This window comes from Nicotiana sylvestris, chromosome 9 (genome assembly GCF_000393655.2).
Source record: "Nicotiana sylvestris chromosome 9, ASM39365v2, whole genome shotgun sequence".
In the NCBI taxonomy this organism is placed as follows: domain Eukaryota; kingdom Viridiplantae; phylum Streptophyta; class Magnoliopsida; order Solanales; family Solanaceae; genus Nicotiana; species Nicotiana sylvestris.
Genome location: NC_091065.1, coordinates 52,469,718 through 52,495,523, shown reverse-complemented (window position 1 = coordinate 52,495,523; position 25,806 = coordinate 52,469,718). Strand labels below are relative to the sequence as shown.

The following is a 25,806-nucleotide window of genomic DNA, read 5'->3' as shown; positions in this document are numbered from 1 at the left end:
ACATCCTAATACACTAGCATGATTAATGATAAAATTACTAGCGAGTAGGATGAATATTACTATATCAGCTCATGAATTAAAATCCCATTACAAGTTCATTACCCTTTTAATCTGACATTAATCTAGATCCACCTATTACTGATGACAATCGAGTTCCTCCAAACTGATTCAACAATCCCATTTCACGAACCTATTGAACTGACTACACTTCATGCCACTCCAAGGGTTCAACTTAACAGTTCAATGTTATACAATGTTTAACAGATAACCCACCTTAAGAAACAGTTTTGATTATACACATAACTACCATCTATATAACAGGAAAAACATCATAACTACTATCAATTAAAATGCAGGCAGTCCTCAGTTGAACAATAAATGTGTTCGAACATTTCATTTCAAACTTCAACGAGTTTACATCAAGGTAGTTTGAGACGTGTACCTGGGATTTACAACAATGAAGAATGAGCAGTCAGTAGTAGCAAACAGCAGGCATAACAGCAGATTTGGAGTTCAAACAGCCACGAACACAACCAGTTCAGCCCAGAACACATAGCAGAAATAACACCCAGCACACGCAGTAAAAAAACCCAAGAGTGAAACCAGAAAATACCAAGCAATTCATAGACAGGAACATAATGTATTCATAAATGAGATAGGAGAGTAGATTTTCTGCTTTCTGTTCTTCAGATTCTCACATAAAGACATTTAGAACCTCAATTAAACAGTAACAAACTGATTCTGATTTTTAGTCGTAAAGAAGACCTCACTTTTTCAGTATTTAACTCTCAACCTATTGAACTCTTTAGGGTAAAAACTCAGCTTGTATTTCACTCTTAAACTCTGAATTTCTGAAAAAATCCAGCCTAGACTCTCTAAAAGAACTGAAAGAGAACTGATTTTTCTTCTCCCAAAAAAACCAGCCCCTTTTCTATCTTGAATGACCCTATTTATAACCCAAAAACAGACCTGTTATCTCTGCCTTGAAACCATAAGATTCTAACTGCCCATCCCCCCTTGAATCCCATTACTTAATGTCTTCTTGTTTGAAGTTATTTTGCTCCCCACACTTGCATGCCTTGTTCCCCATTGTTTCAATCAAAACTATGGGTTATTATAATATTCCTATTGACTCTCATACTATCATGTTATGTTCCCCATTGATATTAAACTAATGGTATCTATTACCCACTGAACAAACCCTTAATTTAATCCACTTGCAGACCTGTTAAATCCGAAAATTACCCCCTTAACCCCTGTGTATTACTGCCCTGCCCTAAGCTTCATTGATCTGTTTTCTAAGTTACAACCCTAATAACTGATTTCTAACTGATCACTAAAGTACTATAGCTATAACCAATTCACAACTAAATTCAAACAATGACTCAATAAAAATTTAAGCAGTACGAATCAAAATATTATCAGGTTATTCTAACATTCAAGACTGTAAAACTAATCGGCGACACTTATCGAATCGCCTACACGAATTACAACACATATAATCAATAGCAAATAATCAGATTCGAACAGGCGCAGAGGTGATTCGAGTCATATTGATAGAAACAAGGATTTATAATAAAACTTAACTAGTCGACGGAGCTCATTCGAATCGATTATATAGTTTATTATATACTCGACCATGACCAGAAAAAGTTCGACCAAATAAAAGGTCTTTGAAGAATGACAGAATCAATCGACAAAAAATTGAAAAATCAATAAAACTACACTAAACAAATAAACAGATATAAACAAACACAAAAATGGAACAAACAGGAAAGGAAAAATACCTCGAGAACTCGAAAATTGGACGACCCTGACTTGGACTCTGACTCGGACCTTTTTTTTTTTTTGAGGTCGAACGGACCTTAATCGAGTGTTCTCAACTGAGAACACTTTGACTAAGGTCCACTGGACACCCAAATTCCTTTACTTCGGACAAACTCCAGCCTTTGGTTTTCTAGGGTTCTTGGGGTTTGATTTGGGGTTCGAACGGTTTTAGCCTGATTCGAACCAAACCAAAGGTGGTTTGGTAACGAGGGAGGTCTGGGGGCATCATGGTGTAAGTTTGGGTCTGGTTGGGATAGTTTCAAGTTTTGCTCGAATCTTCGATTGAAGATTCGAGAAGCTACAGGCTGATTCGAGCAAAATGGATAAGGGATTAGTGGAGAGGGTGGTTAGGTGCTCTATGGGTGTTAGTTTCATGGCCAACGGCATCGTTGCCGCCGGCTTTCAGGCGAAGGGGTTTCAGGGCGGCTAGGTTTCAGGGGAGGTCTGTTTGGTTTAGTCTCTGAGAGAGACGAGATAGGAATGGGGGGTATGGCTTAGGGGATTGTAGGGTGAGAGGTTGGACTTATATACGGGGGAGGGAATTAGATCCTGGCCATTTGATCAAGTCGCATCAACGGCTTGGATCCATTCCTTAATGGGAACGACGTCGCTTCACTTACCTCGAGATCGGATCGGTCTTGGATGGGAATGGGTCGGGTATTGGAGGAGTTGATCTGGACCGTTCTATCCAATCAAACGAATGGTTGAGATTGACTGACTTAAAACGACGTTATTTGGATTGGTCGCAGGTGGACTGGATTTGGGGCGGGTATGGGCTGGATTTTTGGCCAGGTTTGGCTGTGTTTTGGATTTGGGCTTGGCCAAATTGGCCCAACTGAATTTTTCTCTTCTTATTCTTTTTTTTTTCCTTTCCAATTTTCCTTTTCAACAATAAAACTAAAAATCCTAATTAAATTATAAAATCGACAATTAACTAAAAATATTAACTCTTAATAATAATTATCACACGAAATTAAACATCAATAAATATAAAATCACACAATTTGGACATTAAATGCTAAAAATGCAAAGTACACATTTTTGTGATTTTCCGTTTTGTAAAACAAACTTGATTGTTTAATTAATTCCTAAATTGTAAAATTAAATCCTAAATGCACATGCAACACATATTTTTGTATTTTCTTAATTAAAGTAGAAATAAACATGCACAGACAAAAATACAAATAAATCACAAACAAACACAAAACCATTTTATTTTGAATTTTTGGGAGTAGTTCTCGTAGAGCAAAAATCACGTGCTCACACCGTTGTACTTAGGTATGTCTGGCATACGAAACTCTTAGTAATGGGCTTCGGAGCCTCACTTTGGGAATAAGGCTTCTGCACGAACTTCTTCGAATCCAAACCCTTTAGGATCGGGGGTGCCCCCGGTGTTTGGTCAACTTGTGAGTTGTATGTTTCCACCTTTTTGTCATTGTACTCGATTTTCTTTTCACCTAATTCTATCCGTTTAGTGTGCTCCTCGAGCATTCTTATGATAGCGAGGTTAGTTCCTGATACGTTATCGTTCAATTTCTCTTGTACAGGCTCGACCCTATAAAAAACTTCCTGTGACATATCGAGTTCAATTCTGCTTGGTGCCCGATTCTAGAGTTGCGTTATTACAGCCTCTGAGTTTGTAGCATGTCAAACATCATTTGAAGGTCGATTCCGCCTTCTTCACCATTTTGTGTATTCTGATCGACTGCCCGGACATCTCTATGGATGTTATTTTCAAGGTCGGTGTCGAAATCTCCACGAATGGCGACACAAGAATTGACATCAACCGGATCTACAGCCTGTGGTGCGTCGGAATTGATCGAAGGCACTCCGTTTCCCGGGGCGACTATGTGCTCGTTTTTGCCATGAAGACCAAGGTTGGTATCAATGTGAGTGGGTACTGCTTGAGAGTTCAACATGTTGATTCCTGAAATCAAAAATACTCACAAGAACAAGCATAAAAGCAGTGTGTGTTATGAAGGTTAATATTAAGAAATCACTATTATCCTTAGCCCCAATGGTGGGCGCCAAAGTGTTTACCCTAAAATTTGAGTAACAATTAAACTTGTAATGTGGTTTTAAGGATATGTGATTTTACTTAATACCAATTGATTAATTTTAAGATAAGTGATGGGAATTGATAAGAATATAAAACAAACTGATGCTTGGACAGTACCCTCAAGTTGATGAACCCTCGAGAGTAGTAAAGTAAGAACAGTTAAAGAACAATAAGTTGATGAACAACATAGTAATATTATATTGCCTTGATTTGTCTGTGTTTAATAACTTTACAAATGATGGGGACCCCTCTTTATATACTAGAGGAATCCTAATTGTGGTTCAATGCTAATTACGGAAGTAAATCCCATGATTGATACAAATAACTGCCCTTGATTTGATCCGTTCCAAAATTTCCGCTGTGATCTCCTATCGATTACGGATATTTCTCCTTTCCGTTATTGCGTTCTACTCAAAGCTAATCATATCTGGTCTCGATCGTCGGGAACCTCGATTTCGATGGGTACCTCGATCTCCAAACTCGGTATCTTGTCTTTGTGCTCAGGCCTGATCCATTACGAGGCTGACCCTCGATGCTGTTCTCTGATCCCGTATACATATATATAATAAATTCAGAATATAATATTAAAATAGCAGCAATACAAGCTACTAATCAAGATTTCGATGATTTCATAACACAAATAAAAGAATTATTAGAACTATGGGTAATAAGAAAATCTACTTCAATACATAGGTCAGCTGCATTCATAGTAAGAAATCATAATGAAATAGTCATGGGAAAGAAAAGAATGGTAATCAATTATAAAAATAAAAAAAAAACTTAATGATAATACAAGAATGGATGGTTATAAATAACTAGATAAGGCAGAATTAGTAAAAGAATACAAGGAAAATGAGTTTTCAGTAAATTTGATTGTAAAACAGAATATTGGCAAGTAAAAATGCATGAAGATAGCGTAGAATGGACGGCGTTTACATGTCCAGAAGACCATTTTGAATGGTTAGTAATGCCTTTTTGGATTAAAAACAGCTCCGCCAATATTTCAAAGAAAAATGAATAATACATTAGGAGAATATAAGAATTTTGTTTTGATTTATATAGATGATATTTTAGTATTTAGTAAAGATATAAGAGAACAACTATGACATTTACAAATAATTTTCAACTTATTTGTTAAGAATGGTATAATAGTTAGTAAGAAGAAGATAGAAAATGCTTAAAAACTATATTAACATTTTAGTAAGAAGAAGATAGAATTGTTTAAAAACTATAGTAATTTTTTAAGAGTTTTATTAGGTGTACGAAAAGTAAAATTACAACCTCATATAGCTAAAAAAAACCTTTAGAAATGCCTGATAAATTAGAAAATACTAAAAAATTACAAAGGTTTTTAGGACTAATAAATTATGCTAGAAATTTCATAAAAGGTTTAGAAAAAATAGTTGGACCTTTACATGCAGAGACAGGGTCTAAAGGACAAAAAAAAATTTAACATAAAAGATATTAAGTTGGTACAAAAGATTAAAGAAAAAATAAAAGACATACCAGACTTAAGTGTGCCACTAGAAACAGATTATTTAATTATAGAAACAGCTGGAAGTTTTGAAGGATGGGGACAGTGCTAAAAGCAAGACCTAATAAATATAGTATTAAAAATGAAGAAAAAAATTGTGAGAGCGGTAAGTAGAAGAAAAATGTAATTGTTAAACCAGAAAATTAAAATTTTGGTCAAAGCTTATTTTAAGAAGTACTCGCCCAATTGATAATCAAGTAAAAGAATATTTTTGTAATGGAAAAGGAAAAAATTAGAATGTGTAATAGCAAAGTAGTTGATATAAGCAAAGTAAACAAGTATATTTCAATAGTAATCAGAATGTGTCCATACATATGTCATTTCTCCTACTTTTATAGCTATTTTTAAGTACAACGTCTCTTCCCTCTCATAATCGATTTATTATGAGCATTTAATGACATTAATAAAATATTATAATTGGCAATCGTAATTGTTTCATGAAGATTTTGTAACGTTTCCAATCATTTATACTCATCAATTGAAGATTTAGTGAATCTGTACTTTTTGTTGTCTTGGTTCATTCCACTGGTGTCTCTTCAAATTATGAAGAGACCCGAGTGACCGTTCCTTCTTGTCCTCTAGACACTTTACTCGTACCTATTAAGAATGCGTCTCTTTAAGTAATTTTTGCCAGTTGTCACTCTTCTAATAATCCACGTGTTTTGACATGTCAGCCACATAATTAATTCCAAGTGTAATATTGATTTTTCCCAATACAGATAATCCCCCCACTTACCAATTATTCAGCAATTGAATATTTGAGAAGTGGATCTCATTAAAGCGGGAATTTTTGCTATCGTTTCCCATATATGAATTTACCTTCTTCTGAACTGACGCATCGTATGTCACTTCCATTTAATGCATGTGACACGTGGTGTCCTAAGATTGGTTCTGCAATTCCTCAGTGTCTTTTAGGGCTTTTTTACGTCTGCATCAATCACGAAGTGACAATTTTCATAATAACGTTTCCATTATTACCTATTTGTTTGACGGTTGCTTCTGAGTATAAATATATCCTTTGTCTTCTATTTCACGAAAAGGTTTTCCATATCTTGCCATTCAAACCTTTCTACTTTTTCATATAACTATGTGTAATGACCCAGTCGGTCGTTTTAAGAATTAACGCCTCAATTCCCTATTATTTTGCTTTTTTGTATTTATTTTTGCAATTATAAATTACCGGGAGGATTCGTTTGGAGTTTCGGAGTGTTTTGGGACACTTAGTCCTAAATGAGAGTTTATGTTTTAGAATTTGGACCGTAGTCGGAGCAGTATGAAGATGGCCTCGGAATGGAATTATGTTGGTTCTGTTAGCTCTGTTGGGTGATTTCGGGCTAAGGGGCATGTTCGGATTATATTTTGGAGGTCCGTAGCTCATTTAGGTATGAAATGCCGAAAGTTGAAATTTGGAAGTTTCCGGTTTGATACTGAAATTTTGATATCGGGGACAAAATCTGATTCCGAGAGTTGGAGTAGCTCCATAGTGTTGAATATGACTTGTGTGCAAAATTTGGGGTCAATTGGACTTAGTTAGGTTGGTTTTATCATCGGATGTAGGATTCTTGAGATTTTCAGTTCATAAGGCTTGGATTGGAGAGTGATTTGTGGTTTTAGCGTTGTTTGATGTGATTTGAGGTTTGGAATAAGTTTGTATGATGTTTTAGGATTGGTTGGCATGTTTGGTTGAGGCTGGAGGCCTCGGATGAGTTTCGGGTGGTTAACGGACCTTTAGACTCAAGACGAAAATTGCAGAAATTGTAGCAGGTCTCTAGTTCTAGTTTCCTTCTTCGCGTTCGTGAAGAGGAGCTGGGGCAGGTAGAAGCTTAACACTTCCCGTTTGCGATATTGGTCTCGCATTTGCGAAGCTGAGAGGTCATATGCCTACGTGCTCGCGAAGAAGGTCCCGCGTTCGCGTAGGAGGGAAAGAGTTGCTACCGCATTTGCGACAGGGTCACGTTCGCGATGGAGGAATTATGGGCCAAGCCAAGTTATGCTTCGCGAACGCGATGGGCCTTCTGCGTTCGCGAAGAAGGAATCACATGGGCAGATTATAAAGTTTCAAAATCGAGGATTTAGCCATTTTTATCAAAACTAGAGTTTGCGAGCTCGGATTTGAACGATATTTTGGGGGATTTTCAAAGATATCAATTGGGTAATGATTCTACACTAGATTTTGGTTACATCCCACTAATATATCATTAATTTAATCATTTAATTTCGGATTTGGGGTGAAAATTGGATAAAATAGAATAGAGTTCTTTAACTAAGATTTCGAGTTTCGATTGGGAATTTGACATCAGATTTGTATAATTTTGGTACGAGTGAACTCGTGAGTGAATGAGGGTTCATAATCCATAACGTTTACCCGATTTCGAGACGTGGGCCCAGGGGACCTTTTGGGCAATTTTTCTTAATTTCACATGTTAACTTCGAATTAATTAGTTAAATTAGTTACTTGAAGTTATATTTACATTATGCAACTACTTTGAATAGATATGGGCCATTTGTAGTTAGGTACTCATGGAAAGAATGTGATTTTGAGTTGATTGAGCTGGTTCGAGGTAAGTGTCTTGCCTAACCTTGTGGGGGGGAACTCCCCTTAGGATTTGGTATTTTTGTTATATGAGTGTCGTGTACGCGAGGTGACGAGTGCGTACACGTGCCAATTGTTGAAATCCCATTTTCATAAAGCTAATACCTATGTTTTTCTTGTAATTTAGAAAATACTTGTACTTGAAGCCTCTTTTTTGATTAGGAAAAGCATGCTTACGTGACTTAATTGTCTTACCTGCCTTAATTTTCTACTTATACTCTGTGCAGCATGTTAGAGTAGAAATTTCTATAATTCTTGAATAGAACTGTATATTCTTCTGAGATGGCTGTGTGTTTACTTGGGGACTACGGGACGATATCCTGGGAAATCCCCCTACTTGTTTACTTTGGGACTACGGATCGGTATTCCGGTAGATCCCTCTACACATTTATGATTGGGACTACGGGACAACACCCAGTAGATTCCTCGTACTTTGGGAATAAGGATTGGTATTCCGGGAGTTTCTCTTGCATATTTATGATTCGGACTACAGGACGATATCCCGGGAGATCCTCTTGACATTTACGTTTGGGACTACGGGACGATATCCCGGGAGATCCCCTATTATTATTTTTGTGTATTGAGTTAGATTCTTTCTGTGATTTTATTTGTTATACACTATTAGCATTTTTAGTTATGTTTTCATATTCTACATTGTTTTACCTTGTTTTTCATTTATAATTAGTAGGGCCCTGAGATTCCTCATCACTACTCGATCGAGGTTAGGCTTGTCACTTACTAAGTATCGTTATAGCGTACTCATGCCCTTCCTGCGCATGTTTTTCATGTGCAGATCCAGGTTCTTCAGCTCAGCCATATTTCCAGTAAGGCGAGGTGATCTTCAGAGACTTCAGGGTATATATGTCGCGTCCGCAGACCTAGGAGTCCCTCTCTATTCTCGCTTCTAGCTTTACCTCTCCTGTATTTACTTTGTTTAGATATTCTGGAGTTAGAACACTTTGTAGTTATTCCACAGCTTGTGATTTCATGAGATTTGGGTTTTGGGAGTTGATTTAGTTTGAGAGTTTATATCTGTATATTCCGAGAGGCATCTTAAACATTTTATTTATGATTATTCCGCAGTTTTTGCCTAGCTTTTATCTTTCGTGTCTTTTTCTGCAAATCGTTAGGCTTACCTACTCGTAGAGACTAGGTGCCGTCACGACAGTTCACGAAGGGCGAACTTGGGTCGTGACAAGTTGGTATCAGAGCTCTAGGTTCATAGGAGTCATGAATCACAAGCTGGTTTATTAGAGTCTCGCGGATCGGTACAGACGTCTGTACTTATCTACGAGAGGCTATGTAACTGTTAGGAAAATTCCACTTCATTTGATTTCCTTGTCATGCAAGATTTTGACATCACAATTCTAAACTTCTGTCTGCTATTCTTTCACAGATGGTGAGGAAACATTCTATCAGAGATGACCAGGCACTCACGCCCCCTACTAGAGCCGTCAGAGGTCGGGGCCGGGGTAGAGGCCGAGGACGTGCCCGTGGTGCAGCCAAAACACCCACGCGAGTTGCCACAAAGGAGCCACCAGTAGCTCCAGCCGGAGTCCAGGCACCTGATACGCCTGCTGCTACTACTATTCCAGCTCTTCAGGAGACTTTTGCACAGTTTGTGAGCATGTACACCACTCTAGCTCAGGCAGGGCTGATTCCCCTTGTTGTATCCACATCCCTGGCTGGGGAGGAGCATAGACTCCCGCCATCCACACTCCTAAGTAGCAGTTCTAGATTGATCAGATCCTAGAGGTTATACCGATACTGCCTGCAGCCCCAGTTCAACCCGAGGACGGGGCAGCGGCTTCGAAGGATGAGCAGCGGAGGCTTGATAGGTTCAAGAAGTATAAGCCTCTTGTATTTAGTAGTTTAGCATCAGATGATTTCCTGGGATATTTGGAGAAGTATTAGTGTATCCTCTGCACTATGGGTATATCAGGATCAAGTGGGTTTCTTTCACTGCCTTCCAACTTCGAGGAGCAGCCTACTAGTGGTGGCGTACTTTTGAGTTGGATAGTCCAGCTGAGGCAGCATCCCTTACTTGGACTCAGTTTTCAGATATGTTCCTAAGAAAGTTTGTCCCTCAAAGACTTAAGTACGCATGGCGCCCAGAGTTTGAGCATTTGTGCCAGGGCACTATAACTATTTCGGAGTATGCTGTCTGTTTCACTGACTTGGCTAGGCATGCACCAGCCTTGGATTCTACAGTTCGTGAGAGAGTTCGTTGGTTTATTGAGGGGCTCATTCCCAGTATCAAGTCTAGCATGGCTCGTGAGTTAGAGATGGATATTTCTTATCAGCAGGTGGTGAGCATTGCTAGGAGAGTAGAGGGTATGCATGCTCGGGACAAAAAGGAGAGGGAGGCCAAGAGGTCTCGAGAGTCGGGCCATTATTCTAGTGCCCGTGCTCCAGCTGAAGTTCGTCATGGTAGGGGTTATATGAGTCGCCCCGTTCATTCAGCTCTTCCAGCATCCAGTGGTATTCCAGCTCCTCCTAGACCTTAGGAGCCCTATTATGCACCTCCAATATCTAGTGCACCTCCTGCGCGGAGTGATTTCAGTGCTAAGTCTAACAGACCTAGCCAGAGACAATCATAGCCACCACGCCCTCCCAAAGCTTGTTTTGAGTGTTGTGACACACGCCATATGGTGAGGGATTTACCCAAACTTAGGAGAGGTGTACCTCCACAGACTCCTCATCCACAGCGTGCCCCGTAGAGTTCCTAACCTATGGTTCCAGCACCAGTTTCTATCCCAACTGCCTAGCCAGCTAGAGGTGGAGGTCAGGGAGGTAGATGTCGCCCTAGAGGTGGAGGCCAGGCCAGATATTACGCCCTTCATGCCCGTATTGAGGTTGTCGCCTCCGATTCTGTCATCACAGGTATTGTCCTAGTTTGTCATAGAGATGCATCAGTTCTATTCGATCCAGGCTCCACTTATTCTTATGTGTCTTCTTATTTTGCCTCGCATTTGGGTGTATCTCGGGATTCTTTGAGTTCCCCTGTTTATGTTTCTACTCTTATGGGGGATTCTTTTGTTGTAGATCGCGTTTATCAGTCGTGTTTGGTTGCTCTTAGTGGTTTTGAGACGAGAGCCGATTTATTATTGCTCAGCATGGTAAATTTTGATGTTATCTTGGGCATGGACTGGTTGTTGCCCAATTATGCTATTCTTGATGGTCACGCCAAAACCGTGACACTGGCTATGCTAGGTATACCGCAAGTAGAGTGGAGGGGTACTTTAGATCACACTCCCAGTAGAGTTATTTCTTTCCTTAAAGCTCAATAAATGGTTGAGAAGGTGTGTGACGTGTATCTGGCCTATGTGAGAGATGTTAGTGTTTATACCCCTATAGTTGATTCAGTCCCAATAGTACGGGACTTCCCTGATGTGTTTCCAACTGATCTTTTGGATATGCCACCCAACAGGGATATTTATTTTGGCATTGATTTGTTACTGGGCACTTAGTTTATTTCTATTCCTCTGTACCTATGGCTCTTCTTGAGTTGAAGGAGTTAAAGGATCAGTTACAGGAATTGGTTGATAAGGGTTTTATTCCGCCTAGTGTATCACCTTGGGGTTCTCCTATCTTGTTTGCGAAGAAAAAGGATGGTTCTATGCGTATGTGCATTGATTATCGCAAGTTGAACAAAGTTACAGTGAAGAACCGGTATCCTTTGCCTAGTATTGATGATCTGTTTGACCAGTTACAGGGTGCACGAGTGTTTTCTAAGATTGACTTGCGTTCAGGTTACCATCAGTTGAAGATTCGAGAGCCGGATATCCCGAAGACTACCTTCCGGACTCGGTATGGTCATTACGAGTTCCTTGTTATGTCATTTGGGTTGACAAATGCCCCAGCAGCCTTTATGCATTTGATGCACAGTGTATTCCGGCCATATCTTAACTTGTTCGTCATTGTCTTTATTGATAATATTCTGGTGTACTCCCGGAGTCAGGAAGATCATGAGCAGCACCTGAGGACAGTGCTTCAGACTTTAGGAGAAAATAAATTGTATGCAAAGTTCTCAAAATGTGAGTTTTGGTTGGATTCCGTGGCATTCTTGGGTCACGTGGTGTCGAGTGAGGGGATCCGAAGAAAGTGGAAGTAGTGCATAGTTGGCCCAGACCATCCTCAGCTACAGAGATCCGCAATTTTCTTGGCTTGGCGGGTTATTACCGTCGATTTGTTGAGGGGTTTTCATCTATTGCAGCACCTATGACCAGGCTGACCCAGAAGGGTGCTCCATTCCATTAGATGGAAGAGTGTAAAGCGAGCTTCCAGAAGCTCAAGACAGCTTTGACTACAGCCCCAGTATTGATATTGCCTACAGGTTCGGGGTCTTATACTGTCTATTGTGATGCCTCGAGGATTGTCCTTGGAGCGGTATTGATGCAGGATGGTAGGGTTATTGCCTACACGTTCAGACAGTTAAAGATACATGAGAAGAATTATCCTTTCCATGATGTTGAGTTAGCTACTATTGTTCACGCCTTGAAGATCTGGCGACATTATTTGTACGGTGTTTCTTATGAGATATATACTAATCACCGGAGTTTGCAGCATCTGTTCAAGCAGAAAGATCTTAATTTGCACCAGACGAGATGGTTGGAGCTGCTTAAGGACTTATATCACTATCTGGTATCACCCGGGCAAGGCCAATGTGGTGGTCAATGCTTTGAGTCGCTAGGCGGAGAGTTTGGGGAGTTTGTCTTATCTACCAGCAGCGGAAAGGCCCATGGCGAAGGATGTTCAGGTGTTAGCCATCCAGTTTGTGAGATTGGATCTTTCGGGGCCCAGTCGGGTTCTAGCTGCGTGGTCTCTCGGTCTTCCTTATTCGATCGTATCAGGGAGCGTCAATATGATGACCTTCATTTACTCATCCTCAAAGACAATGTTCTGCATGGTGATGCCAGAGATGTGACTATTGGTGATGAAGGGGTATTGAGGAAGCGGGGTCGGGTATGTGTGCCTAATGTTGATGGGCTTCGGGAGTTCTAGAGGAGGCCCATAGTTCACGGTATTCCATCCATCTGGGTGCCACAAAGCTATACTAGGATTTGAGGCAGCACTATTGGTGGAGGCGAATGAAGAAGGATATAGTTGGGTTTGTAGCTCGGTGCCTCAATTGTGAGTAGGTAAAGTATGAGCACCAGAGACTGGGTGGGTTGCTTCAACAGATAGAGATTCCGGAGTGGAAGTGGGAGAGGATCACCATGGACTTCGTAGTTGGACTCCCACAGACTTTGACGAAGTTCGATGCCATTTGGGTTATTTTGGATCAGCTAACCAAGTCTAGCACTTCATTCCTGTGTGTACTACCTATTCTTCGGAGCGGTTGGCGGAGATTTATATCCGGGAGATTGTTCGTCTGCATGGTATTCCAGTTTCCATCATTTCGGATAGAGGTACTCAATTCACATCGTGGTTATGGAGGATCGTACAACATGAGTTGGGTACTCGGGTGGAGTTGAGCACAGCATTTCACCCCCAGACAGACGGACAGTCCGAGCGCACCATTCAGATTCTTGAGGATATGCTCCATGCGTGTGTGATGGAGTTTGGAGGTTCTTGGGATCTGTTCTTGCCGCTGGCGGAGTTTGCCTACAACAACAGTTATCAGTCCAGCATTCAGATGGCACCGTATGAGGCCTTGTATGGTAGGCGGTGTAGATCCCTAATGGGTTAGTTTGAGCCGGGTGAGGCTAGATTATTCAGCACAAACTTGGTTCAGGATGTTTTGGAGAAGGTTAAGGTAATTTAGGATAGACTCCGTACAGCCCAGTCCAAACAGAGATATCGGGGTCAGAATCCCATTTCGAGAGTTGGAGTAGCTCCGTAGTGTTGAATGTGACTTGTGTGCAAAATTTAGGGTCAATCGGACTTGGTTTGGTTGGTTTTATCATTAGATGTAGGATTCTTGAGATTTCTAGTTCATAAGGCTTGGATTGGAGAGTGAGTTGTGGTTTTAGCGTTGTTTGATGTGATTCGAGGATTGGAATAAGTTCGTATGATGTTTTAGGATTTGTTGGCATATTTGGTTGAGGTCCTGGGGGCCTCGGGTGAGTTTCGGGTGGTTAACGGACCTTTAGACTCAAGAGGAAAATTACAGAAATTGCAGCAGGTCTTCAGTTCTGGTTTCCTTCTTCACGTTCGTGAGTGGGGTCTCGTGTTCGCGAAGAGGAGCTGGGGCACAGGGAAGCTTAATGCTTCGCATTCGTGATGGTTGTCCCGTATTCGCGAAGCTGAGAGGTCATATGCCTATGCGTTCGCGTAGGAGGGAGAGAGTTGCTACCGCATTTGCGGCAGGGTCATCGCGTTCGCGATGAAGGAATTCTAGGCCAAGCCAAGTTATGCTTCGCGAACGCGATGGGCCTTCCGCATTCGCGGAGAAGGAATCATATGGGTAGATTATAAAGTTTCAAAATCGAGGGTTTAGCCATTTTATCAAAACTAGAGTTTGGGAGCGCGGATTTAAATGAGATTTTGGGGGATTTTCAGAGATATCAATTGGGTAATGATTCTATACTTGATTTTGGTTATATCCCACTAATCTATCATTTAATTTCGAATTTGGTGTGAAAAATTAGAAAACATGGAATAGAGTTCTTCAACTAAGATTTCGAGTTTTGATTGGGAATTTGACATTGGATTTGGATAATCTTGGTACGAGTGAACTCGTGAGTGAATGGGGGTTGATAATCCGTAACTTTTACTCGATTCCGAGACGTGGGCCCGGGGTCTTTTTGGGCAGTTTTTCTTAATTTCGCGTGTTAGCTTCGAATTAATTAATTAAATTAGTTACTTGAAGTTGTATTTACATTATGCAATTACTTTGAATAGATTTGGGCCATTTGGAGTCAGGTACTCGTGGCAAGAACGTGATTTCGAGTTGATTGAGCTGGTTCGAGGTAAGTAGCTTTCTTAACCTTGTTTGGGGGAAATCTCCTTAGGATTTGGTATTTTTGTTGTATGAGTGTAGTGTACGTGAGGTGACGAGTGTGTACACGTGCTAATTGTTGAAATCCTGTTTTCATTAAGCTAATACCTATGGTTTTCTTGTAATTTAGCAAATACTTGTACTTGAAGCCTCTTGTTTAGATTAGGAAAAGCATGCTTACGTGACTTAATTGTCTTACCTGACTTAATTGCCTACTTGTACTCTGTGCAGCATGTTAGAGTAGAAATTTCATGTTTAATTCTTGAATAGAACTGTATATTCTTCTGAAATGGTTGTGTGTTTACTTTGGGACTACGGATCGGTATTCCGATAGATCCCCCTACACATTTATGATTGGGACTACGGGACAGCACCCGGTAGATTCTCCGTACTGGATATTTACTTTGGGACTACGGATTGGTATTCCGGGAGTTTCCCTTGCACATTTATGATTCGGACTACAGGACGATATCTCGGGAGATCCTCTAGACATTTACGTTTGGGGCTACGGGACGATTTCCCGGGAGATCCCCTATTATTATTTTTGTGTACTGAGTTAGATTCTTTCTGTGATTTTATTTGTTATAGATTGTTAGCATTTTTAATTATGTTGTCATATTCTACACAGTTTTACCTTGTTTTTCATCTATAATCAGCAGGGCCCTGACCTTCCTCATCACTACTCGATCGAGGTTAGGCTTGACATTTACTAAGTATCGTTATGGAGTACTAATGCCATTCCTGCGCATGTTTTTCGTGTGCAGATCCAGGTTCTTCAGCTCAACCATAATTCCAGTGAGGAGAGGCGATCTTTAGAGACTTCGAGGTATATTTGTCGCGTCCGCAGACCGAGGAGTCCCTCTCTATTCTCACTTCTAGCTTTAGCGCTCCTATATTTACTTTGTTTAGATATTCTGGAGTTAGAACACTTTGTAGTTATTCCACAACTTGTGATTTCATGAGATGTTCGGGTTTTGGGAGTTGATTCAGCTTGAGAGTTTATATTTGTATATGCCGAGCGGCATCTTAGACGTTTTATTTATGTTTATTCCGTAGTTTTTGCCTAGTTTTTATCTATCATTTCTGTTTCCGCAAATCGTTAGGCTTACCTAGTCGTAGAGACTAGGTGCTGTCATGACGGTTCATGGAAGGAGAACTTGGGTCGTGACACTATGTCTTCTTCAAACACTGATCCTCAGACGGTCCTTATTGTAGATGAACTTCCTCTTGCTTCTACCAAAAGCAGAAGAGGTGGTAGGCTGTGTAGTTTAGGGTTAGTTTCCATACGAGGTTATTCTTCTCAACCTAGTTCTACTCCTCTATCATCTTCTAGAACTAGGGCTTCTTTTTCACATATGTCTTCTGCTAGAAATAGGGATTCTAGCGAGCCAATTCGTGAACCTACAGTAGACGAGATTATCCCTACTGAACTTTGATAGAGAGTCGATTAGAAACCAGGTCTCCTCTATTTCCTCTCATGATCGTGCTGATGTTTATCTTTCACAGATTACTGAAGGTTTGATATCTGTTGTTCGTACAAATTGTCATTGGAAGTTTGATTTCCCAATTCTAATCCCCAATGCAAATCAAAGGATCACTTCTTTTAAAGATGGTTTTTCTTTTGTGTATACGTATCCCTTTACATTAGACTTTAGACCTCCTATTGACCCAGTCATTATTGAATTTTCCCGCTTCTTCAATGTGTGTTTAGGACAAATTGGCCCTATTGTATGGAGGGATGTTGCATGTTTAAGGTATTTGGCTAATTTGGCTCAATTGCCTTTCACCTTTTATCATCTAATCCATCTCTACTCTCCTAAATTATTCCGTCATGGGATTTTTACTATGGTGGTGAGGAGTAAGAGAGTTTTAGTTAGCCCTGAGGATGATAAAGATCGTGGTTTGTACGCCCGATTTGTTACTGCTCCCACTAAAGGGTTAGTAGGTGAAGAGAATATGCCCTTCCCTGAGAAGTGGAACTTTGCACGTAAGTTTTCTTTACAACCTTCTTTTTTTTAAGAGCTTGTACTTCCCGTGACTGTTTTACTTTTCGTTTTCAGCAACTATGGGAACAGTTAAGGAAATTCTCAATTTTCGTGGTTGGGCAGAAAAATTGTTAACAATTGCTCAGATTGAAGTAAGGTCTTGGAAGTACCTTTCAAATAGATTTGGCTGGAAGGTTAAGACTCACGATAATTTTTTTCTTCCATTTTCTCCTTTTCCTTCATTCATTCTCTCTTTAAAATTTATTGACCCTTCTTTTTATCAGGATTTCATATTCGAGGTGTGAGTTTTGAGTCAATCACTGCTTCTAGATTTTCTTTAGCAAGAACTCAGAAGATAATCTTGAGTTCTTCATCGAAAAGAAAAGCCGATGGGGCACAGGATTCTGAAGATGAAGAGGATCGAGATGGAGGCTTATTAATTCATAAACCAAGAGCCAAAAGATGTATCATTTTGGATGACGAAAGTTACTCCTCCTCTCGTTCTATCTCTGTGATTGAGCCTGAAGAAGTCACTTTAGTGAGTTTTGATGAAGAGACTCTTGCTGCACCTCGAGACTCTGTTGAACATATCTTTTCACGTGGGTTTGATGATGAAAACTTTGACTTGGTTTCTGAGGAAGCGCCTTTTGCCTCTTTTCCTGTATCTGTTCCAATGGAATCCCATTTACATGTTCCTACCGTTGTTGTTTATGCTCCGCCCGAAGCTATTATGACTTCTTCGACCGTTCCTGCTGCCAATACTTCTCGTACTGAAATTTGTTCTTCAAGTAGAAGCAGGGCAATGAAGCAAATTACCATTGAGGTTCCTGCCTATGGTAGTCTTCTGAAGAAGTCAGGCCAGGCTGACGTGTGGCTAAAACCCTTGATAGATCCGATTAAAAAGTCAAAACTGAAAAGTCATAGTTCTTTGACTTGGATGAATGACATTGTACAATCATCATTGAAGGTATAAACTCCTTTTTATCTTACGTAATTTTCCTTTTACTAGGATCTCTTCCTTTTCTCTTTATGTAGATCAATCCCATTGGTACGGAGATGATGAAAAGGGTTTCCCATACGAAGCAGTTGATGTATGACTTCCACACTAAGGGCTGATAATTGGAAAGAGTGGTATGAAAGTCTCCAGCTTGAGATGGAAGTTTTAGAGGAGAACAAATGTACCTTGGAGAAGCAGATAAAAGTTATGGCAGCGGAGCTAGCAGTTGAGAAAGCCTCTTCCAACCAAGCGAGCAAGGACAAGCACCTTTTTGAGTCGTCTTTTGCTGAACAACTTTCTAAGGCTACAGAAGAAATCAGAGGTCTGAAGGCCAAGTTGGACGAGAAAGAAGTTTATGCTGGTGAGCTTGTTCAAACACTCACCCAGGCTCAAGAAGATCTCCGGGTGTCTTCCGATAAGGTTAGGTTTTTGGAGAGTTCGCTTTCCCCCTTACAGACTTCTTGTGATGCTGCCTTAGCTGAGAAGGAAGAGCTTAAGAATGAAATTGATCATTGGGAGAGAGATTATGAAGCTCTTGAAGACAAGGCTATTGTTGAAGTAAGTTGGTCCTTTTTGAACGCGCAGCACGATACTCTTATGGAGGTAAGCCAGGAAGGTTTTAACTTGGATGTTGAGATAGCAAAGATTAAGGAAACAATTGAGAAAATTCAGCAAAGCTATAGTTTTTCTTCACCCGTGGCTGATATTTCCGAAGGTGTTGAAGCTGATCCTGGTGTAGTGGTTGTTCAAGCCCCTTCTGATCAAGTTAAACCTTCTGTTGCTGATGATGTCATCTTGAATACTAGTTCAGAACCTGCTTCATAGTGAAAGTTTGATTGTGAAGTTAACTATTTTTTTTATTGTTTTGTTGGTGGAATACTTGGTGATTCTACCCCTGGTTCCATTTAGGGGTAACATTTTTGGGTAACATCATACCTCTAGTCAGTTTCGGGGGTTTTTTGTGAAGGAAATTAAGTTGAAACTAAGTTTAAACTTAGTTTTAACTAAGTTATTAAGATATAAAGTTTTTGTTCAACTTTTATAATATCTTTATTTCGAGTTTCCGTTTTACTCTTTTAGTGGTTGTTTACCCATGCTTTTTCTTTATATGTTTGGGGTTTTTGTTCCACTTTAATTCTAATATGTGGGTTTTTATTTTACCCATTAACTTTTGCATTGAAAATGCTTTGTTAATTTCATAACTTTTTGAATCAAGCACGAATTATAAAAGAGGACCCTTTTATATACGACACATAATGAAGAAGACGTCTTACCTTCATAATGGTGTAAACATACGAAAGAAGAAATAGGAACACACATGTTTTTTGGAACAACTTTGAGAAAAGTTTTATTTCATTCGAACTTGTCGAAGCAAATAATACTTTACATGTATTTAAGTATCATCTATAACTCTTCCGTAATTGTTTTCTTTACAACAAATTTGTAAAAAAATCCAAGGGTTTCTTTATAACCCATAACTAAATACTGCCTTTAACCGAAACATTCATAAGACTTTAGGATTTACATCCCCGAGTGTATCCTTCATAGGTTTTTGAATTAGGCTTGTGTTTTTGGCTCGTGACTTTGCTCTGAACTTGAGATTTGTTGAGTAGATTTTAGGCTTGACTTGAATTTTGATTGTACCAGTCTTCTTTACCTTTCCAATACATATATTATATAGTCCCCCAAGTGTTTAAGCTTTGAAGTATGAAATCTCGAGCACTTGATTATTCCTTTTATGCAGTCCTTTTCCTGAAAAGGAAAAACATACGGGACTCAGAGGTATAATTTAGATGAAGACTGCTTAACCTTTTATATTTCCATCAGAAAAGTTGTAACCCTAGACTAGGATTATGTTTCTTCCGCGTGTCTTTCAGGTCTAATATCATCATTTGATGTGGGCTAGCTTTTTGCCTATCGTCTAAAATTGTCAGTATAATTTTAACTATTCAAAAACAAAAATCGTAACTGAAGATACCTGTCCATGGGTGTTTCCTTTCTGTAGAAATAATACTTTTTCAGATGAACAGCATTCCAACTTGAGGGTAGAACTTTGCCATCCATGGTTTCAAGTTCATATGCACCTTTTCCTGCGATACCTCGAATCTTGTAAGGTTCTTCCCAATTTGGACTCAACTTTCCTGCATTGGTTGCTCTTGTGGATTGAAAAACTTTCTTGAGTACGTAGTCCCCAATCTTAAAGTATCTGAGACGAGCTTTCCAATTGTAATATCGCTCAATAACTTGTTTTGTGCAGCCATCCTTATTAAGGCAGTTTCTCTCCTTTCTTCCAGCAAATCGAGATTTACCCGCATCTTCTCTTCATTTGACTCTTCAGTAGCTTGAGTATATCTCGTACTTAGCTCCCCTATTTCAACTGGAATTAAGGCTTCAACATCGTACACAAGTGAGAATGGTGTCTCTCCCGTACTTGTTTTTGCTGTTGTTTTGTAAGCCCACAAGACTCCAGGTAGCACCTCTGGCCACTTGCCTTTTGAACTGCGGGCCATTATTGCACACGATCTCTTTTGGAACTCCAAATCGACATATGATGTTTCACCAGATGAAGTCCCTGACCTCTTTTTCTCGTATCTGTTTGAAGGCACCTGCTTTTACCCACTTAGATAAAATAATCAGTGAGTACTAATAGATATCGTACCTTGACTTTGGCTTGTGGTAGTGGACCCACTATATCTATCCCCCACTTCATAAAAGGCCATGGAGCAACAACTGGATGTAATAATTTAGTTGGTCGATGCATGTTGTTACCATACCTTTGGCACTTGTCACATTTAGCCACAAAATTTTCTGCTTCTTCTTCCACTTTTGGCTAGTAATACCCTGCTCTAATTAAAGTTTTCACCAAGGATCTTCCTCTGGCTTAATTTTCACAATATCCCTCATTACATATTCTGTTTGAGAAGGTCCGATGCACCTCGCTAGAGGGCCATCGAACATTTTTTGATATAGATTGCCCCCATCTAAACAGTAACAAGCAGCCTTTCGACGAAGTGCCTGAGCCTTTTTCTTATCTTCAGGCAATATTCCGTACTGCAAAAAAACTGACAATCTCGTTTCTCCAATCCCAAGTTAAATTATTGAAATTTACCTCATTTTTATCTTGGTCGAGTATCGAATGAAATAAATGTATTACAGATGCATTCTCTTCATTGGTCGCTTCTGCTGCGGATACTAGATTAGCTAACACGTCTCTTTAGCATTCTCATCTCTTGGTATATGTACAATTTTCCAAGTTTGGAATTATCTAATTAAATCCCGTGCCTTTTCCAAATATTACTACATTCTCGCCTCTCTAGCTATATAAGTCCCCTGCATTTGGTTAACTACGAGCTCTGAGTCACTTTTTATTATGACATGCTCTATTCCGAACTCTCGTGCCAATTCTAGACCTACGATCACAGCTTCATATTCTGCTTCATTATTAGTAATAGGATTGCATTTTATGGCTTGTCGTATAGTTTCTCCCGCATGTGGGATCAAGACAATGCCTAAACCTGCTCCTTTTACATTTGAAGAGCCATCGGTAAATAAGGTCCAAGTACCTGGATTAGACCCGTTAAATACCTGCAGTTCTTTTTCTGCCTCTACCCGCATCCCTGGGCTAAAATCTGATAAAACATGTGACTTTAATGCAGTTCTAGGTTGATATGTGATATCATATTCACTTAGATCTATAGCTCATTTGGCTAACCTACCTGATAACTCTTGTTTATGCAATATATTACACAAGGGGTAGGCAGTTACTACAGAGATAGGATGATATTGAAAATAAGGCCTTAATTTTCTAGATGCCATAATTAATGCTAGTGCAAGTTTTTCTAAATGAGGATATTGAGTTTCAACATCCAATAAAAACTTGCTAACATAATAAATTGGAGATTGTTTAACTTGGTCCTCTCGAACAAATACAACACTTACTGCTACTTCCGAAACAGCAAGGTAGATGAGTAGTTTTTCCCCATCGTTTGATTTGTCTAGTAATGGTGGATTTGTCAAGTATGCTTTTAAATTTTTGAGTGCTTGTTGACATTCTTCAGACCATTCAAATTGATTTTGCTTTTTTAAGGCTGAAAAGAACTTAAAGCATTTTTTCGATGACTTGGAAATAAATTTCCCCAACGCTGTTATTCTTCTTGTCAACCTCTATACTTCTTTTTTGCTCTTAAGTATGTCCGATATTTCTTCAATAGCCTTAATTTGTGTGGGATTTACTTCAATGTCACGGTTAGAAACAAGGAATCCCAAGAACTTACCTGACGACACGCCAAATGCATATTTCTCAGGATTTAACTTTATGTTAAATTTGCGAAGAATCTGAAATGTATCTAATAGGTGTTGAATATGATCCCCTGCTTGTTGTGATTTGACTAGCATATCATCTATATAAACCTCCATGGTTTTTCCCAGATGTTCTTGAAACATCTTGGTCACTAACCTCTGGTACGTGGCCCCAACATTCTTTAGGCCGAATGACATAATTTTATAACAGTAAGTCCCCTTGTCTGTAATAAAAGAAGTTTTTTCCTCATCTAGAGGATCCATTTTGATCTGATTATATCCTGAATAGGCATCTAAAAACTTAATAATTCATGTCCAATAGTAGCATCAATTAGTTGATATATGTGCGGTAATAGAAAAGAATCTTTAGGACAAGCTTTATTTAGATCAGTATAGTCTACACAAAATCGCCACTTACCATTCTTTTTGGGCACTACTACAGTATTAGCTAACCAATCTGGATATTTTACCTTGCGGATAGACCCGATTTTTAAAAGCTTTTGTACCTCATCCTAAATCACCTGATTCTTGAAGGAATCTTGCTTCCTTTTCTTTTGTTTGACAGGTGGGTATGTTGGATCTTCATTCAGTTTATGGGTCATTACCTCCGATGGTATACCTGTCATATCTTAATGCGACCAAGCAAAACAATCTGCGTTAGCTTTTAAAAATTCAATTAACTTACTTTTTATCTCCGGGCTGAAGTTGGTTCCAATGTAGACTTTTCTGTCCGGCCAATGTACAAATAATACCATAGCTTCTAGTTCCTCGATTGTTGTTTTGATTTTTTCATTTTCTTCTGGTTCTTGAATAGTATCAGGCCTCGAGTCTACATCTGTTTGCCCATCTACAGTTGAGGCTTGTGTTGCTGCATCCTCAACTGAATTCTATAATTGCTATTTTTCGTCGCTTTTCGTGCTTGAATCTGCCATTGAGTTATGTTTCGAGAAACCTATTGATCATCACGGATTTGTCGTATTCCCTATTATGAAGGAAACTTGATAACTTGATGTAGGGTAGACGGAACAGCATCTATTTCGTGAATCCATGGTCTGCCGAGAATCATATTGCACGTCATATCCATTTCTATCACTTGAATTTTGGTGTCTTTGACTACTCCTTCTGTGAATGTGGTGAGTATTATATCCCCTTTTGTTACAACGCTTGAGTTGTCAAAACCAAACAAGGTCCACGCTTTGGGTACCAATTTATCATTGGCTTGCATATCGTTTACCACTCTCAGCAGAATGATATTCACAAAACTACCTGGATCAATCAAAATTCGTTTTACATTAGTGTCATGTACAAGTAAAGATATTACCAGTGCATCATTGTATGGGGTCAGCACGCCATCTCCATCTGCATCATCAAATGTAATATTATCTCCTTCCAAAACTTGACGAACTCGCTTCCCGTAGGTGACCGTGATTTTTGACACCTTCTTTGCTACCGTAAATGTTACGCCATTAATCTCTTCCCTTCCACTTATAACATTAACTGTTCTCTTTGGCGATGGAGGTTTTGGTGGTTCCTGTCTGTTCTTCATGTATGTTTGCTTTCCCTTTTCACTAAACAATTCAGTTAAGTAACCTTGTTTTAATAAATTCTCTACTTCACCTTGTAACAATCTATAGTCCGCCGTTTTGTGACCATGATCATTGTGAAACTCGCACCAAAATTTAGGATTCCTCCTATATGGGTTCGATCTCATTTCTTTTGGCCACTGTACCTTATCTCTCATGCTTCTTAGAACAGCCACCAACTCGGATGTGCTTACATTAAAACTATATCCACCAATTTTAGCTTTTGAACCTCTGTCGTCGTCTCATGTATCTCTCATGTTTCGCTCCTTTCTGAACCTCAACGACGAACCCGATTCTCTGTCCCTTGACCTTGGGTCATATCTTTGATTTTCCTATTTTGAACGTGAATCCCTTCCTGCTAGTCCTATATAAGGTTCAAAATTGTTTTTACCAGACCTTTTTTCAATTTCTGCCCGCCTTGAACTTACTCTTTCATCTTTCCGAGACTGAGTGATAGTATCTTCTTTAATCCTCAGATTTGTGTTGTATCTATTGTAAACATCATTCCAAGTTATTGCAAGAAATTCTCGTAAGCTTTCTTTGAGTCTCCTCGTGGCTTCCGAGCTTTTTTCATTCAGATTACTGGCAAAAGCCATAGTCGCCCAGTTATCAGGTACATGTGGCCACATCATCCCTTCACGCTGGAATCTGTCTACGAATTCCCTGAGCAGCTCCGTATCTCCTTATTTTATTTTGAAAATGTCCTCTATTCTTTTTTAACTTTTTGAGCTCCCGAGTGTGCTTTTATAAATGAATCTGCAAGCTCAGTAAAAGAATATATAGAATTTTCAAGTAAAATAGAATATCATGCTAGCGCTCCCTTCGTAAGTGTTTCTCCAAATTTTTTGACCAACACTGGCTCAATTTTTTGCTTGTTCAAGTCGTTGCCCTTTACACCATTGTAAATGCTGTTACATGATCCCGTGGATCAGTTGTTCCATCGTACTTCGGAATATCGAGCATCTTGAATTTCTTTGGAATCGGCAAAGGAGCTGCACTTAGTTTCTAAGGTTATTGAGAGTATTTCTCCATATCTATTCCCCTGATTACTGGAGGTACACCAGGTATCTGCTCTATGCGATCGCTCTGCTCCTTGTGTTATTTCTGCAAAGTTAGTACTAAACTTTGTAAATCAGAATTAACTGGGTTACCTGACCCTCCATCACGAGATTCGCTGGGAGTTCCTCCGCTACCTGAGTTAATGAGTCTCGAGCGAGGATTTTCTACAATTACATTGTTTTTTGGAGGTGGTGTTGGTGGTATATTCGGCAACCTACTAACAAAAGCCTGAAGAGCATCATTGCTGACCTGTTGAGCGATTAATTGTTTCAATGCTTTATCAATAGCTTGATCATTCTCATGCTGCTCATTTATATTTGATTCAGATCCGTCAGGAGTCCCTTCTCGAGATTGTCGAGGAGAGTTTTGCTGTGAGGGGGATGGTGTTCCATCGCCTTGTTGATTCAACTGATGTTGCTGATTTTCTTGGTGCTATAGATTTTGTTGGTTGTTGTCATTGACGTTCGACGTGATTTTTTTGACAAAAGAATTAATTTAGAAAGTAAAAGATTTTCAGATTCCCAGTAACGGAACCAATTTGTTTAACCAGAAAATTGGAATTTCGGTCAAAACTTATTTTAAGAAGTACTCGGGCTACTGATAATCAAGTAAAAGAATATTTTTGTAATGGAAAAGGAAAAAATTAGAATGTGTAATAGCAAAGTAGTTGATATAAGCAAAGTAAACAAGTATATTTCAATAGTAATCAAAATATGTCCATACATATGTCATTTCTCCTCTTTTTATAGCTATTTCTAAGTACAACGTCTCTTCCCTCTCATAATCGGGTCATTATGAGCATTTAATGATATTAATAAAATGTTATAATTGGCAATCGTAACTATTTCGTGAAGATTCTGTAACGTTTTCAATCATTTATGCTCATCAATTGAAGATTTAGCGGATCTGTACTTTTTGCTGTCTTGG

General features: G+C 39.3%; 1 protein-coding gene across 1 annotated transcript; it reads right to left on the bottom strand.

Annotated features, from left to right (window-relative positions):
* Positions 1 to 23,222: 23,222 nt before the first annotated feature.
* On the bottom strand, positions 23,223 to 23,978 carry LOC138877583 (uncharacterized). The gene has a single exon (XM_070157205.1). The coding sequence runs from the start codon at positions 23,976 to 23,978 to the stop codon at positions 23,223 to 23,225; it is 756 nt and encodes a 251-aa protein (XP_070013306.1).
* Between the last annotated feature and the right edge of the window lie 1,828 nt (positions 23,979 to 25,806).